This window comes from Artibeus jamaicensis, unplaced genomic scaffold (genome assembly GCF_021234435.1).
Source record: "Artibeus jamaicensis isolate MK-2021 breed Jamaican fruit bat unplaced genomic scaffold, CSHL_Jam_final contig_1015, whole genome shotgun sequence".
NCBI lineage: Eukaryota > Metazoa > Chordata > Mammalia > Chiroptera > Phyllostomidae > Artibeus > Artibeus jamaicensis.
The window spans coordinates 9,213,114-9,227,204 of NW_026521194.1; the positions used below are offsets into that span (position 1 = coordinate 9,213,114).

The 14,091-nt window shown below is 52.2% G+C and overlaps 1 protein-coding gene across 11 annotated transcripts in view; it reads left to right on the top strand.

The window, feature by feature from the left end:
- TNS1 (tensin 1) overlaps nt 1–14,091 on the top strand; it is a 158,360-nt gene that overhangs the window by 108,294 nt on the left and 35,975 nt on the right. For 8 of the 11 annotated variants that reach the window (XM_053670648.1, XM_053670665.1, XM_053670725.1 and 5 more), the window contains 2 exons: nt 5,055–6,641; nt 12,804–12,887. In XM_053670648.1, the coding sequence (XP_053526623.1) occupies nt 5,055–6,641; nt 12,804–12,887 (1,671 nt within the window). The remainder of the gene's footprint in view (nt 1–5,054; nt 6,642–12,803; nt 12,888–14,091) is intronic. The other 3 variants (XM_037132234.2, XM_053670706.1, XM_053670837.1) reach the window with 1 other exon arrangement.

The following is a 14,091-nucleotide window of genomic DNA, read 5'->3' on the forward strand; positions in this document are numbered from 1 at the left end:
GCAGGCAAGGGTTGGGTGATAAAAGGTCTGGTGTGCCCAACGGCGGGGATGTAGAGCTTTACTTTGTGGGTGATGAGAGCTGTTCAAATGGAAAGAAGAGGATGTTCCAGGCCAAGCTCAAGGTACTTAGCTCCTGAATCCTGTCACTCAGCAAAGTTGCACGTATGCATTCAAGTGTCTATGTAGCTAGGTCCTGCGTGGTTAAGTGGTTGAGCGAGCTGAGTTGGCCATTTAGATGGAGATCATCCTTCTGAATGATGGGTGTGTCTGGCTGAGGGGTGGGGTGGGAGGGGCGCCTCCCTTCTGTCTCCTCTCCAGAAGCACATCCCTATGGCCTCCCTGGTTCTCAGCTTCATCCTCTGGCTCCCATGTTGCGTCTTAACAGCCCCAGCCCTGACCCCAGCCTGGCACCTTCTGTGGTTAGGGGAGAGTCTGTGGCTAAAGGGTTAAGATGTTCAGAACTTGCTCTCCTGGTTGCCTCTTGGCCAAGCCTCAAACTTCGTCAAAGGTCACTTACCTCCCAGACATACATGGCCTTTAATGCCCCATTCCCACATTTAAGGAGCTAGATCCCCTCCACCCACTGCCGAGGCCCCTGTCTGCCTCCAAACTGCCTGTGTTGGGGTGGGTGTGGTGCCTCTGCCTATTGGAAAGCACTGATTTTCCTCCAGTGGTTGGTCGTCACTGCTCTGGGTGATGCATTTTAATGGAGCATTATTCTGCTGAATGTGGACTCAAAGGACTTTTTATCATGAAGCGTCCTATCCTGAGGACCTTAACAAATCAGTCACAGTCCAAAACAGACCTGCTGTTGGACAGTGAGGGGTCTCTCCTCATTGAGTCATCGCCAAAGGAGACTTCTTTCTTGTAGTCAAGCAGCCTTTCATTCTCCATGGTTGGACCATTTGTCCCGATGTCTCAGTAAATGAAATCTCCCACTTGGCATTGGTAAGAGAAGCAGAGGTCCTTAACCTGGGAGCTCAGAATGCTGGCCACTGGGTCAGGGTTTCTCAAGACACTACCTACCCATGTGTGCACCAAACCCCCAGAGAGCTAGTTAACATGCAGACTCTTGGCCCCACCCCAGATCTAGGAGGGAAAATCTGTGGAGGTGAGGACCCAGAGTCTTCATTTCTAAACAAGCCCCAGAGGAGGTTCTTAGGAACATAAGAGTTAGAGAATAACTGCCGTGAGTCCCTATCATCTTAGTATCGTGTTTATTTCTTTCATTTTTTATTAAGTGTGTGGGCAGACACGGCCTTCCTTTCCTGCATTCTGGCCTGCGCTGTGCTTCTAGCCCCACATACACCTCCGCAGTTCACTGGAGGGAGCCTGGGGAGCAGGTCCCCATCCAAGTCAGCTGGGGATTTTCCTCAGCACTTTCCAAAAGCATGACTCGCGCATCTGGATTACTGCCGCCGTGGAATAAGGGCTCCTTGGTGCAGTCAAGCTCAGCATCGAGGGCGGAGTCCAGGGCCTCAAGCAGCTGCTGGGGAGAACCAGGAGACTCATGCAGACAAAACAAGTGGGGCCTTGAAAAGACTGGACTTCTCAGCTTCCCTAGAGAAGTGGGTAGGGAGATGGTCGGGGAGACATGATGTCCAGGCTGGCTGGAGATTGGGGCCAGGGAGCTCAGCACCCTGGCCTGTATGTAACTCGTGCTTCCCCCGCAGTTTATTCTCCCAGTCCATTGTCATCTGTGCCAGTACCCACAGCCCCAGCCAGGCAGGTTCTTCCCTCTATCCCTTGCCCCTCTTCTACTGGGTGTACAACTTTCATTCTGGGCCATCTGAGATTTTTTTTTTTTTTTTACGCAAACTAGCCATCCTTTGGAGGCTGCTGGGACTTCGAGATGGATCTGGTAGCCCCTAGCTTTAGAACCCTCACCTCCTCCAAGCCCCGCACTCTTCCTCCCCGGTTCTTTTTCACTCCTCTCCTTCCTCTGCCTGCCTCTCTTTTGTCCTTCCTGCCTTAATAGATTGAAACCAACCTTGTGTTCCGGCTTCTTGTGGTCCTGGTAAATAGCTCTTAATGTGTCCGCGGTGGATGGCGAGAAGGTGTGGGGGGGCAGGGGACACTTACTTTCATCTCTGATGGGGGGAGCAGGGGTAGGTGCTCCACAGGTCCCGCTGGTACACTGGGGTTAGGCAGCAGAGCCCTCACGGGCTGGACAGACCTGGGACTGGCTTGTCCTTAGTTTCTCCCCTTGATATGCAAAGGGAGATAGATGACCAGGGAAGGCTACAGCACACCCTGGAGCATTTGGCTAGCACCGGGCAGTCAGGAGCAGCTGGGCCCTTCTTTGAGGACAGAAATAGACCTTTCCATTCGTATTAAACAAACAGGATTTAATTACACAATTTACACTTCTTCGATTTTCTTACTAAGACTTAGTGGTGTGGCACTTAGCGTTCCCGATGTTGTGGCTGCAAATAGTAGCCCATTTGGGGGTAAATAACATGGCAGGATCAGTTTAATATCGACATTTTCAAAATCAATGAAGAGCAGGGTCTGGCCAGCAGAGCCAGGGTATCAGGTAATGGGAATCGGAGTGACTTCTCCCCCCTGGCCTCGGGAACGCTTTCTTAGCTCTCCTGCCAGAAGCTCTTCTTTTACTCACCCAAGTGAAGCTTTTTTGCGGAAGGAGGTAGTGCTCTCAGATTTGCACCCAGTGCTTCTCATGGCCTTCTGTGTGCCAGTGGGGAGGCACGGAGTACCCCACGCTTTGCTTTGTTGTCTCCCCACTTCCCAGAACAGGGGAGCATGGGCTTGGGGGACTAGGGGTGCAGGGCATGCAGGAGGTCCCTGGCCTGGGAGGAGCACTCTGGCATCTCCTGGTATTGCTGAGCGGGGCCGTGTGTCTGCTTCTCCATGGCCAGCAGCGTTGCAGGTACAGTGAGAAGGAGGGTCAGCTCTTCAGACTTCCACTAACTGGCATGAGGGGTCCGTCCTCACGGGAACCACCCCTGGAAATCTGAGTGGGTGTGAGGCTCCTGTCTTCAGTGCTTTTCTTCTCTGGAAACAGCCAGCTGGGGTCTCTTTCTTTTTGTGTAGCAAGGCACTCTTTGGAGGGACAGGCACGAGGGGCAGGCTCTCTCATCTGACAGTGCTTGTCCCTGTAGGGGTGCTGACAGATGAGTTGGCGGAGGCAGCCATGTCCACAGCAGCCTCTTAGCAGCCTTTGGGGGTCCCAGCACAAGGTGCAGGCTGTTGGAGATTGAGGCCTATCGCAGCCCAAACCCCTTTCCCATTCAGACCAACCCCATCCCCGTGAGCCCTGGGCTGTGGCAACGCTCCGGCCAGCGTCACTGGGTTTCTGCTGCTGGCTGAGGCCCCAGATGTCCAGGGAAAACTCTTCAGAGAGATGGTTCTGAAGAGCTGAGCGAAAGGGCAGAGCCCCAGCCCTGGGGTGTGTGTGCGGACGATGTGCCCTGTCGGGCATCTCTGTGTCGCGCTTGCTCGGTGACATCACTTGGTTGGCTTGTGGTCTGTGTGTGTGTGTGCCAATCAGGATGTTCCTGTTTTGTGGTTGTCTGATCACTTGTTTTTGGCCATGGGTTTCTGTATGAGTGTTTATTTTTAGAGGCTGCCACTTCTGGCCCGAGGGCTGATCCTTGGGCCTGGTGGGAGTCTGTGTTTTCTGAAATGTTTGTGGCTTTAAATTTAAGTATTTATCTTGGGGTATTGCTGCCTTTTATGTGTTCCTTCCAGTGTGTGTGTGTGTGTGTGTGTGTGTGTGTGTGTGTGTGTGAGAGAGAGAGAGAGAGAGAGAGAGAGAGATGAGATCCAGTGTAGAGTAATAAAAAGTATGTGTGCCCTTTGAAGTTCTGATTTTAAATTACCTTGGATTTTAATTTAGTTTTGTTTCAGTTGTCGTATGTTAATTCTGATGTCAAACCCCAGCTTTGTCAGGTACTGTATGTCTGCAGACAAACGGCTTTACCTCTCGGAATCTCAGCTTCTTCATCTTTAAAAGAGGCACATGCTGCCTGACGTACAGGATGAGAAGCGAAGTATGTGTAAAGTCTGCAGCCAAGTGATTGGTGCTTAATGGGTATTGGCTGCACGTTAGCTACTCTACTATTATTATTATTTGTATTTGCACACTTGTATCCACATCACGCTTTCTGACTGGGGGCACCAGCATGTCTAATGTGGGTGAATTCTGGGTGTTTGATTTGGGTGATTCAGGGTTGGCATGTGGGTCTCTGGATATCTTTGTGTCGGGTTTTCTGTGTGTGTGAGCGCACACGCGCACGTGTGTGTGTGTGTGTGTGTGTGATTGCTAGTGTCTGCTCTGGGGTTTGTGCAGTATTTGGGAGGGGCTCTCTTCTTTTGCCAACTAGGGAACTGCCTTGGAAGGTGCCTGTCCATGTGTGTGCGTTTGTGTCTCTGTGAGTGTTGGGCTGGGAACGGGGCTGCTGATTGTACAGGGTGTGAAATCACTGAGTTCCTTTGGGTGGGGCAAGTTCTTCGCTCCTGAGTCAGCCCTTTGGCCTTGAGCCACCCAGAGTTCACTTTTTCCTTTCAGAGAAAGTATTGCTCACGGGGGGCGGGGGGGGGGGTCCCAGAGCTGCCTGTAGACAAAATGACACAGAGGACACCTCTCCTTGATGAAAGCCTCTGCTTTTTGTTCTTGATTCCTAAGATGCTTCCCCCACCCCTGTCCCTTTCCAGAAACCTTCATGGGCCCCAACATTCAGAGTGAACATGTATCCCCTTTGACACAGGGCCTGCTGGCCTTGCTGAACACCACCTTGGCCCAGAACTTTCAGGTTCTTGGAAAGCTAGCAGGATGCCAGAGGCAGATTTTAGACTGGGCATCTTGCCCGCCCCCCAGGACCCCCTGCCCAGTCCTAGGCTCACTGCCTGACCCTGAATCTTGATGTTGAGATGGGTTCTGCCCAAAGGCTACGGTAGGGTCCTTTGGTCCTAAAAGTCACCTTAGCTCTGTCCCAGGGAACTGAGAAGAGGTTTTAGGATCCAGGGAATGGAGGTAGAAGGTGTCCCTGCCTCACACTGCCATCTGCCATCTGTTGCTCCTCTTCTTGCAGAAGTTGTGGGACACACTCAGGGGCCGCTGGATGGGAGCCTGTATGCCAAGGTGAAGAAGAAGGACTCGCTGCACGGCAGCACTGGGGCCGTCAACGCCACACGTCCCACCCTGTCGGCCACCCCCAACCACGTGGAGCACACCCTGTCCGTGAGCAGTGACTCGGGCAACTCCACAGCATCCACCAAGACAGACAAGACCGATGAGCCTGCCCCCGGCCCCTCCAGTGCCCCTGTTGCCCTGAGTCCCGAGGAGAAGCGTGAGCTGGACCGCCTGCTCAGTGGCTTCGGCTTAGAGCGAGAGAAGCCAGGCACCATGTACCACACACAACATCTCCGGTCCCGCCTGGCGGGGGGCCCTGCTGCGCCCTCCTCTGTCCGTCACGTGGTCCCAGCCCAGGTTCATGTCAACGGTGGGGCCTTGGCATCTGAGCGGGAGACAGACATTCTGGACGATGAGCTGCCCAACCAGGATGGGCACAGTGTGGGCAGCATGGGCACACTGTCCTCCCTGGATGGGATCACTAACACCAGTGAGGGAGGCTACCCAGAGGCCCTGTCCCCACTGACCAATGGCCTGGACAAGCCCTACCCCATGGAACCTATGGTCAATGGCGGGGGCTATCCCTATGAGTCTGCCAGCCGCGCAGTGCCTGCCCATGCCAGCCACTTGGCCCCTATGCGGCCCTCCTACTCCGCACAGGAGAGTTTAGCTGGCTACCAGCGGGAGAGCCCCCACCCAACTTGGCCACAGCCAGTGACCACCTCTCACTATGGCCATGACCCCAGCAGTATGTTCCGCTCTCAGTCCTTTCCGGAAACTGAGCCCCAGCTGCCCCCAGCTCCTGCCCGGGGGGGAAGCAGTAGGGAGGCTGTGCAGAGGGGCCTCAACTCCTGGCAGCAACAGCAGCAGCAGCAGCAGCAGCCTCAGCCTCGCCCACCTCCTCGCCAGCAGGAAAGAGCCCACTTGGAAAGTCTTGGGCCCAGCAGGCCCAGCCCCCAGCCATTGGCAGAGACCCCCATGTCTGGCCTCCCTGAGTTCCCAAGGGCAGCCTCCCAGCAGGAGATTGAGCAGTCTATTGAAGCCCTCAACATGCTGATGCTGGATCTGGAGCCGGCTACGGCTGCCACCCCCCTGCACAAGTCCCAGAGTGTCCCTGGGGCCTGGCCAGGGGCCTCCCCACTTTCCTCCCAGCCTCTTTCCTGCTCCTCCTACCAGTCTCATCCACTGACCCAGTCCAGATCTGGCTACATCCCCAGTGGGCATTCCTTGGGAACCCCCGAGCCGGCCCTGCGAGCCTCGCCGGAGTCCGCCCCTCCGGGCAGGTCTTACTCACCTTATGATTACCAGCCGTGTCCAGCTGGGCCCAACCAGAGTTACCGTCCAAAGAGCCCAGCTTCTCCCTCCTCCTTGCCTGCCTTTCTTTCAACCACCTCCAACCCTCCAGTGCCTCAGCAGCCCCCAGCCTCTCTCCCTGGCCTCACCACTCAGCCTCAGCTCCCACCAAAGGAGGTGACTTCAGATCCATCCCGGACTCCGGAGGAGGAGCCCTTGAACCTGGAGGGACTAGTGGCCCACCGGGTAGCAGGTAAGAGCCTCAGGGATCATCAGTACTGGGTATCCCCTCCTTCCTCTACATCTTCCTTCTTTGATTTTGGTTTGTCCTGCTGGGGGAGGCGCAGGCACAGCCATCAAAACTCAGCAAACACAGCTTTGGCCTGAAGAGGTTGGCAAGAGCCCACATACTAGCTATCCCTTTCTGCACTTATTGTCTGTTAGGCTACAAGGCAGACATTGGGATTGAAAGATCAATGTCTTTCAGTTCCTGTCCTCAAGGAGCTTACTGTCTAGTAAGGAGACAGGTGATTCTAACAGAATGTATGCCACAACAGAGGTAGAGACCAAAGCCTCAGAGCCCCGGGAAAGCAAGACTTACCACCTAGGACAATCAGGGAAAACTTCCTGGAGGTGGTGACTTTGAGATTGGAGTGCATACCTTCTAAGTCAAGAGGAGTTGCTCTCTGCGGCTACCTGCAGTGCTCGCTGTGCTCAGACTTCAGTTTCTTGAGGAAGGCATGGAAAAGGCTGGAGGGAGGTCTCAGTGGACGCAGATTCCTTCTTGGGCCCTCCCAGAGGTATAACAAAGCCCAAGAGAGCTCTGAGTATTCAACCCTCGTGGGTCCTTTTGGGATATTTCTTTGTGTCGGGGAGGCCAAGGTCCCTCTTCTTGTCCAGTTAATCCCTGCTTTAGGATCAGCTTTGTATGAGAAGCCCATGCTGAGAAACAAAGCTCCATTTCCTATCAAAACATGAGCGGGCTTATCTTTTTGGAGAGAGGAAAGAGAGTGGAGCAACCGGAGGAGCTTACTGGGAGATAAAGGCAAGAAGTGGCAGACTGTCCAGGGCTATGTTGGGGAAGACAGGAAGGGTTCCCTTCCTTCCCGTGGGCCCAAGCCTATGACCATATCATGGGGGCAGCCAGACTGGGTGGGAAAGCCTGTGGGTTGATTTTATTGTAGAGGTAAAGTCCAGTCAGGGGTGAACAAAGACTGGGGCTGGGGGCTGGGGACTGGGGCCTGTGCCCACTTCCTCAGCGGGCAGGGTGGTGGAAGCTCAGGGAAGAGAAGAGGAGTCTGGGCTGCTGACACTGCCCTGCACCCCTTTTTCCTAAATTTAGAGGAAGCTGAGTCACCGCGCCAACCGCAGGGAGAGAGACACCCTTGCTGGGGATGGCTGGTGGGTTTGGGGAAGTGCTGGGGCAGGCAGCTGGCTGTCGGGCTGGGCCCAGGACTGGGTGTGGGATGCATGGGCACCCTACTTCTGTACTTCAGGGCAGAGAACAGTCCCTAGCTCAAGTATCCATCCTTGAAATTGGCCATCTTGGAAGTATTTACACCACTGAAACTGGTAATCAGGGCTTCCCCTGCCCTGGAGAGCTAGTCTAGCTGCACATCGTTGCTTTTATGTGAGAGCCAAAACACAGGATACATGCCTACCTCTGTAACCCAGCAGTGAGAGAAAGGCTGCATAGGGTGGTCCAGATGGAGCTAACATCTCTGCTTTCTCCCTTGTCTGGGCCCCTGAGATAAGGACTCCCCAGCATCTTTCTCAGCAGACATACTTTTCCTCCCGGTTGTGTTGAAGGAAGGGGAATGGAGCCCTCTTAAGATTTTGCAGTCGGGGTGGTGGCCCGAGGAATAGTGACACTCTAGCCTAACGAGGAATAGGATCCAGGGAGCTTTTCTCTGGGGGAGTGAGATGAACTTCCTCCCCTTACTGAACCCTTCCATATAGCTTTCCTGGAGCTTGCTCAAGAGAAAGGCATACCTGAATGTTTTGGGAAGGATATCCATCTTGTAGTGTTTCTCCCCTCAGCCTTTTCCTACTAGCCTCTGAGGTCTTGACTGTCAACCTCTAAATCCCATAGGATGACAAGAAGTCATAGGAAGGGGGTGATATTGTTGGCACATCTCCGCTCCCTTTTCCGTCACCAACTGTGAATGACTCATTTGGGAGAAGGGATGAGATGCATAGAGGGAACAGTTATATTTGGTTTCCAGGCCTGTAAGGGGCCTCTTTGGTCCATGCCCTGTTGTGAACAGTATTTCTTATGTCAGCAGAGCCTGCTTGCACAACTTTCTTAGTTGCCCTTCATGATGTCTGCCATGCCTGTGTAGATAAAGGCACATGGGCAGGATCAGTGTCAGAATAGTCTAGGAGCCAGGGATGATAAACTTCTAGCACCACTCCTTTCTGCTCATTCTATTTCTGCAAGAAGCTGGAACATAAGCTTTAACATGAATAACCCAGGAAGTTCAGATCCAAGGGAGAACCTCTTCATGGTCATGAACTTGATCTGGTTTCTCTTGGCTTTTCTCCCTCGGGTCTTCATTTTCCTACTTGGCTGTTCTCCATGCTTAGTATTATGTCCTGGGTTCATTCCACTTTGATCCAACAACTCTTTACATTTTATTTCAGCTTAGATCTCAGAGAATTTAGAGGTAGTTTTCTTAACTTAATAAAGGGTAGGTACCAGAAGCCTGTTCACACATTATACTTTCTTGTGAAACATTAGAAACATTACTGTTACAGCCAGGGACAAAATAAGAACACCCATTATCACCACTATCATTCAGCATTGTATTGGATGTCCTAGCCAGTGCAATAAGACAAGAAAAGGAAAATAAGAGTCAGAGTTGGTGAGTCCAATCAAGTTATCTTATGATCCTGATTCTGTGACTGGTGTGAATCTCAAATGTCTATAGAGGTGGAGATTTCAATTCATGTTGGAAATAAGATGTGGATCTTATCCTTAAGGGGTCTAGAGTTTAGTAAGGGAAAAAAAGAACTGGGACTTTAAAATGAAGTCATTTGTAATAAGGGAGGCATGGAGAAAGTTCTGTGGGAATGAGGAAAAAGGAGATAACACTATCAGCAAGAGAGATTGTAAAGGCTCTGTGTTGAGTATAGGTTTTAAACAGAGCCTTGGACAATGGGTAGGCTTTTGAAAGTGAATGGGGTCATTGGAGAGAGAGGGTTTGTAGTGAAGGCAGAAGAGCATGGGAAATGTTTGAAGAACAGAGTAGACTGAGAGCATATAGGCTGTGTGGGAGCGTCAAGAATGGTAGCCTGGGCCCTGCCTCTGGTTGGTCTGAAGTACTGGACTAAAAAGCTTGAATCTTACCTAATGGCAATGTAGAAAGCTGTATTTTAGTCAGGAGAGTATGCCATGATCAGAGCTGTAGTTTAGGAAGATGTACCTGGTGGGTCTGGGCAGGAAGGATGCAAAATGGCAGAGATTTAGGAGCTTATTAGATAGCTTTGGTATGGGGACTAGATTAGGATACTGACCATGGAAATGAAAAAAGGAGGTGGTGGCTAAGGAGTCTGTGCAACTCGTGGGAGTTTACAAATTGGGTGGAGTGGTCGAGGGAGAGGGTGACATCAAAGGTGACTCTGAGGTTCGATGAACAGAAGAAATACACTAATGGTTCTATTAATATGCCAGGGGTTAGGAGGAAGAGCAAATTTGGTGTAAGATGAAGACCTCAGGGTTTGCTGAGTTTGAGGTGATGGTGGAGCCTCCAGGTAGAGATATAAGGAAGGCAGTTGAATATCCAGAACCTGAGTTTGCAAGAATAGAAAAAGCTATGGATTTTGGAGTCATTCTTATAGTGGTGAAGTTTAAAGCTGTGGGTATGGATGTGTCTACGTCAGAGGGTGTGGAAAGAAAAGAACATTGAGTAAAATGACCATGAGGGGAATGGAGGCCATACAGGGACCCAGATGGGATGGTCAGGGTGGTGAGAGGAGACAGGGATTGTGGGTCATCGCAGAGGTCAGCACAGTAAAGGGTTTCCAGGAGGAAGAGTGAGGGGTCAGCCGTGTGTCCCTGTGGAGAGGTCATGAGGAGGAAGGTTGAGAACAATGCATTGGGCTTGCCAATCAGGCGACCCCAGTGATCTTCAAAGGCATATTTTCAGGAGAGTGCTGGCGATGGAAGCCAGGCTGAGGGATTGAGGAGTGAGTGCAGAGGGAGTGAGGACAGCATGTCAACTACTCTTTTGAGTGGTTTTGTGATAAAAGGAGAGAAGGTGGTAGCTAAAGAGGCCAGCAGGGTATTGAGAGCTTTCTTTTTGTAAATATAGGAACCATAACAATGTTTGTAGAGAAGAGAGAGAAGTTAAATAAGGAGGGTAGAGGGAGAAGAAAAAGGTTTAAGAAAGAGAAAGGAATTGATAGAATAAGGTCTCTAAAAAAGTAAGAGAGGGCAGGCTTAGGAGCCCAGGTGGAGAATTTAGGTTTTGCCAGGAGGTAAGCGACCTCTTCCTGATATAATAAAAGATAGATACAGATATAGGGAGGTACTGGTGCTCAGCATTGGGAGCTTGAATTGACAACCCTATTTTCATATTTCATCATGGAAGTAGGAGATGAGACCAAGGCCCATTTGATCATTAATTCAACACGAGCCTCTAAACTGTGCTATGTGCTAATCTAGGCTCTGAAAAAACAGTGGTAAACAAAGAAAGTAAAATCTTTGCCTTTATGGTGCAGGTGGACAATAAACAAATAAGCAAATACATATATGATATGTCAGATGGGTGATAAGTGCCATAGAACTAAAGCAGTGAAGTGCCAGTGGTAGGGAGAGGATGGGTGGGTGATTGCACTTTATATAGGATGGTCAGGGACAGCTTCTCAGAGTAGTGAGGGAATGTACCAGGTGGGGACAGCAAGTGCAAAGGCCCTGAGGCAGGAGTATGCCTGTATGGGGAGTGTAGTGGGACACGAAGTCAGAGACGTGATGGGAATGGGGGCCAGCTTACGTGGGCCTGGTGGGTGATCATAAAAACTCTGGCTTTGACTCAGTGTGGTCTGAGAAGCCTTAAGGAGGATTTGGGCCAAAGACTTCATCTGACTTGTTCTGAAAGTATCAGTATCAGTATTCTTCTTCCTTCCTTGGCCTGGAAGGAAGAAGAAAGACCAGTTAGGAGGCTGTTGATATTGATCAAGACAGCATCTATGGTGATGGGGAGAAGTGCTCAGCCTGTAGACGTATTTTGGAGGTGGAACCATCAAGATGTATAGACATACCAGAAATGGGATATGAGAGAAAGAAAAGTCAAGGTCTTTGGCCCTGAGCACCTAACAGATGGAGTTGCTCTGTGTTGGGATGGGTACAAATGTAGGAAGAGCCGGGTTAGAGGGGATATCAGAAGTGTGGTTTTGGCCATGTTAGATTTGAGATGCCCATGAAACATTCACGCTGGTGGGACAGAGGAGTCAGGAGTCCCAGGGGGAGAGGAGGGAGCTTAGCAGTGTGACAGGAGTCAGTGTGTGGCTGTCACATGAGTGCAGGCAGAGGAGAGGCCCCAGGTGTGCGTCCCTGAGCCTCACACATTCCACTGTAAGAGACGTGGGAGGAAGCAGCAGAGGCACTGGTGTGGGCCAGCTTGTGCAGCCTGGAGGGAAGCTGAAGGTCGTTGTTGCCTGGAAGCCAGGGCGGGGCGATGTTGGTCACTGGGAGGCCCTGGGTGGGAAGGTGGCTTGGGAGTCAGCTAGGGTGAATAAAGGATGCCATAGGAGGCCCTTCAGGTACATCCAGGCAGGCTCATTTTAAGGACTTTTCAGTGGTGCCCAGCAGCTTTGGGCAGCAGCAGAATGTTGTGAGTGGCTGCTGCAGAAGACGTTTCCATGGTAGGTGGAAAGGAAGAACAAGGGCTGAGAGAGGTTGGGATCTCCCTCACTAAGGAGTAGGACCCTTGGGCTCAAGAATGACAGGGTCACAACTGAAGCCAGGAAGAGGCAGGTGACAATGACAGGAGAAGAGGACCCAGGATGGGGCCATGCTGACTGCCAGGAGCAGGTGACCTGTCAGGCAACAGGACTGAAGTCTCCTAGCCCCGCGCTGGGGTGAGAAATCAGAGGGACACAGTGTCCTGCTGGACAGGAGGAGGTCTGCCTGCCCTGTGGAGGAGCAAGAACCTGGATCCTGCCCCTCTTCTGTCTGATACCCTCCCTCCAGTGTGTGGCCAGACCCCAGACTCGGAATACCAACTAATCCTGATTTTCTCTTTGTTTTTGTTTTGTTTCGTCTTGTTTAATGGCTCGTCCCTTGCGTTTTTCGTGTGTCCCACGTCCCTCTGTTCCCTGTGCCGTGGGTGTGGTGCCTTCCTTGTCTGGTGTCATCCCTTCCCTTCCTGCTTGCCTCCCCTCCCTGCCGGCTCCCCCTGGGTGGTGTGGGCAGCGTACAACGCCAGACTGCAGGGCATTGGGCAGAGCAGCTGTTGGCACCCTCCTCTCCACCGGCTCCGATCTTCCTCCCACTCTGGTTGGTTCCTCTCCTCCCCTTCCCCCTTCAGAACTCCTTGGCCCTCATCTTAACTTTCAGTTTCTCTCTCCCCCTCCTTCTTCATGTGCTCCTTTTTCTAAACTTTTGTCCACTTTCCCCTCTCCTTATTTTTTCTATTTCCTCCTCACTTTTTTCTCTTCCTTCTTCTCTTCTCTCCTTCCCATCTCCTTCATATTCGCTGTTGCCCCTCTTTCCTTTTCTTACCACCTCCCCTCTCTCCTTGCCCACTTCTCCCTCCTCCCTCCTTCTGCATGAACGAGTGCTCCCACTTCTGCATGGACACAGACCTGATGCTTCTGGCCTTGGCCTTGGCCTTGCCTGCTGGGAACAGAGTCTGGGGTAACTAGACTAACTTTCAGGTTCCCCGTGGACACATAGGCCCTTGCAGGACCTGGGATGCTGGACAGGACAGCCCAGCACTCCGGCCACCCTGGCTGCAGTACCCGGGATGCTGGGCCAGGGCCTCAGCCTGCGCCAGGCTGTGCTTTGCATGGGCCACTGGGCATAAGACAAAGAATGGTGCCCCGGCTCCTGCTGCTCTGTCTACTCCTGAGCACAGCACTCTTTGGGGACAGAGCACCCCCTGTGAGCTCATTCTGAATCTCTGATCCCAGGACCCATGGCCAAGAGTCAAAAGCCCTGAGTATGGTCCTGGGTCTGACTGTGACCACCTCTGTGACCCTGGCCAAGTCTCTTCATTACTCAGAGCTCAATTTCCCAATGTGAAAAATGGAGGGATTGTAGCCCTGCTGTATGTTTTGTATGGTGGCTTGATGTGCCCCAACATGGTGGACCCTTCATCAAGGATCATGTTGCTTTATTTGAGGGTGATGTAGTTCACTACGTATACCCCGGTCTCTTGGACAAATGGGCCTATAGGTTTTTAGATCTAGGGACTGAGTCTCCTCACCCTTCCCCTGCTCCCTGGGGCCTGGAAGCCCAGGTCAGGGAGAAGGTGGTGCCCAGGCTTGCCCCACGCCATGGCCTTGGTCGGTTCTGGGGAAGGCGTATCGGGGGTGGTGGGAGCAGTTGACTCCCAGTGGCAATATCTGGTATTTCCTGGACCCTCCTTCTCCCAGTCCATGGATAATGGGGAGATGGCTCTAGCAGAATGCCCCTGTCTGCCTCCTCTCCTCCCCCACCCCTCTTTCTCGGCCCAGTGGTGGGGAGTGCAGTGTTCAAA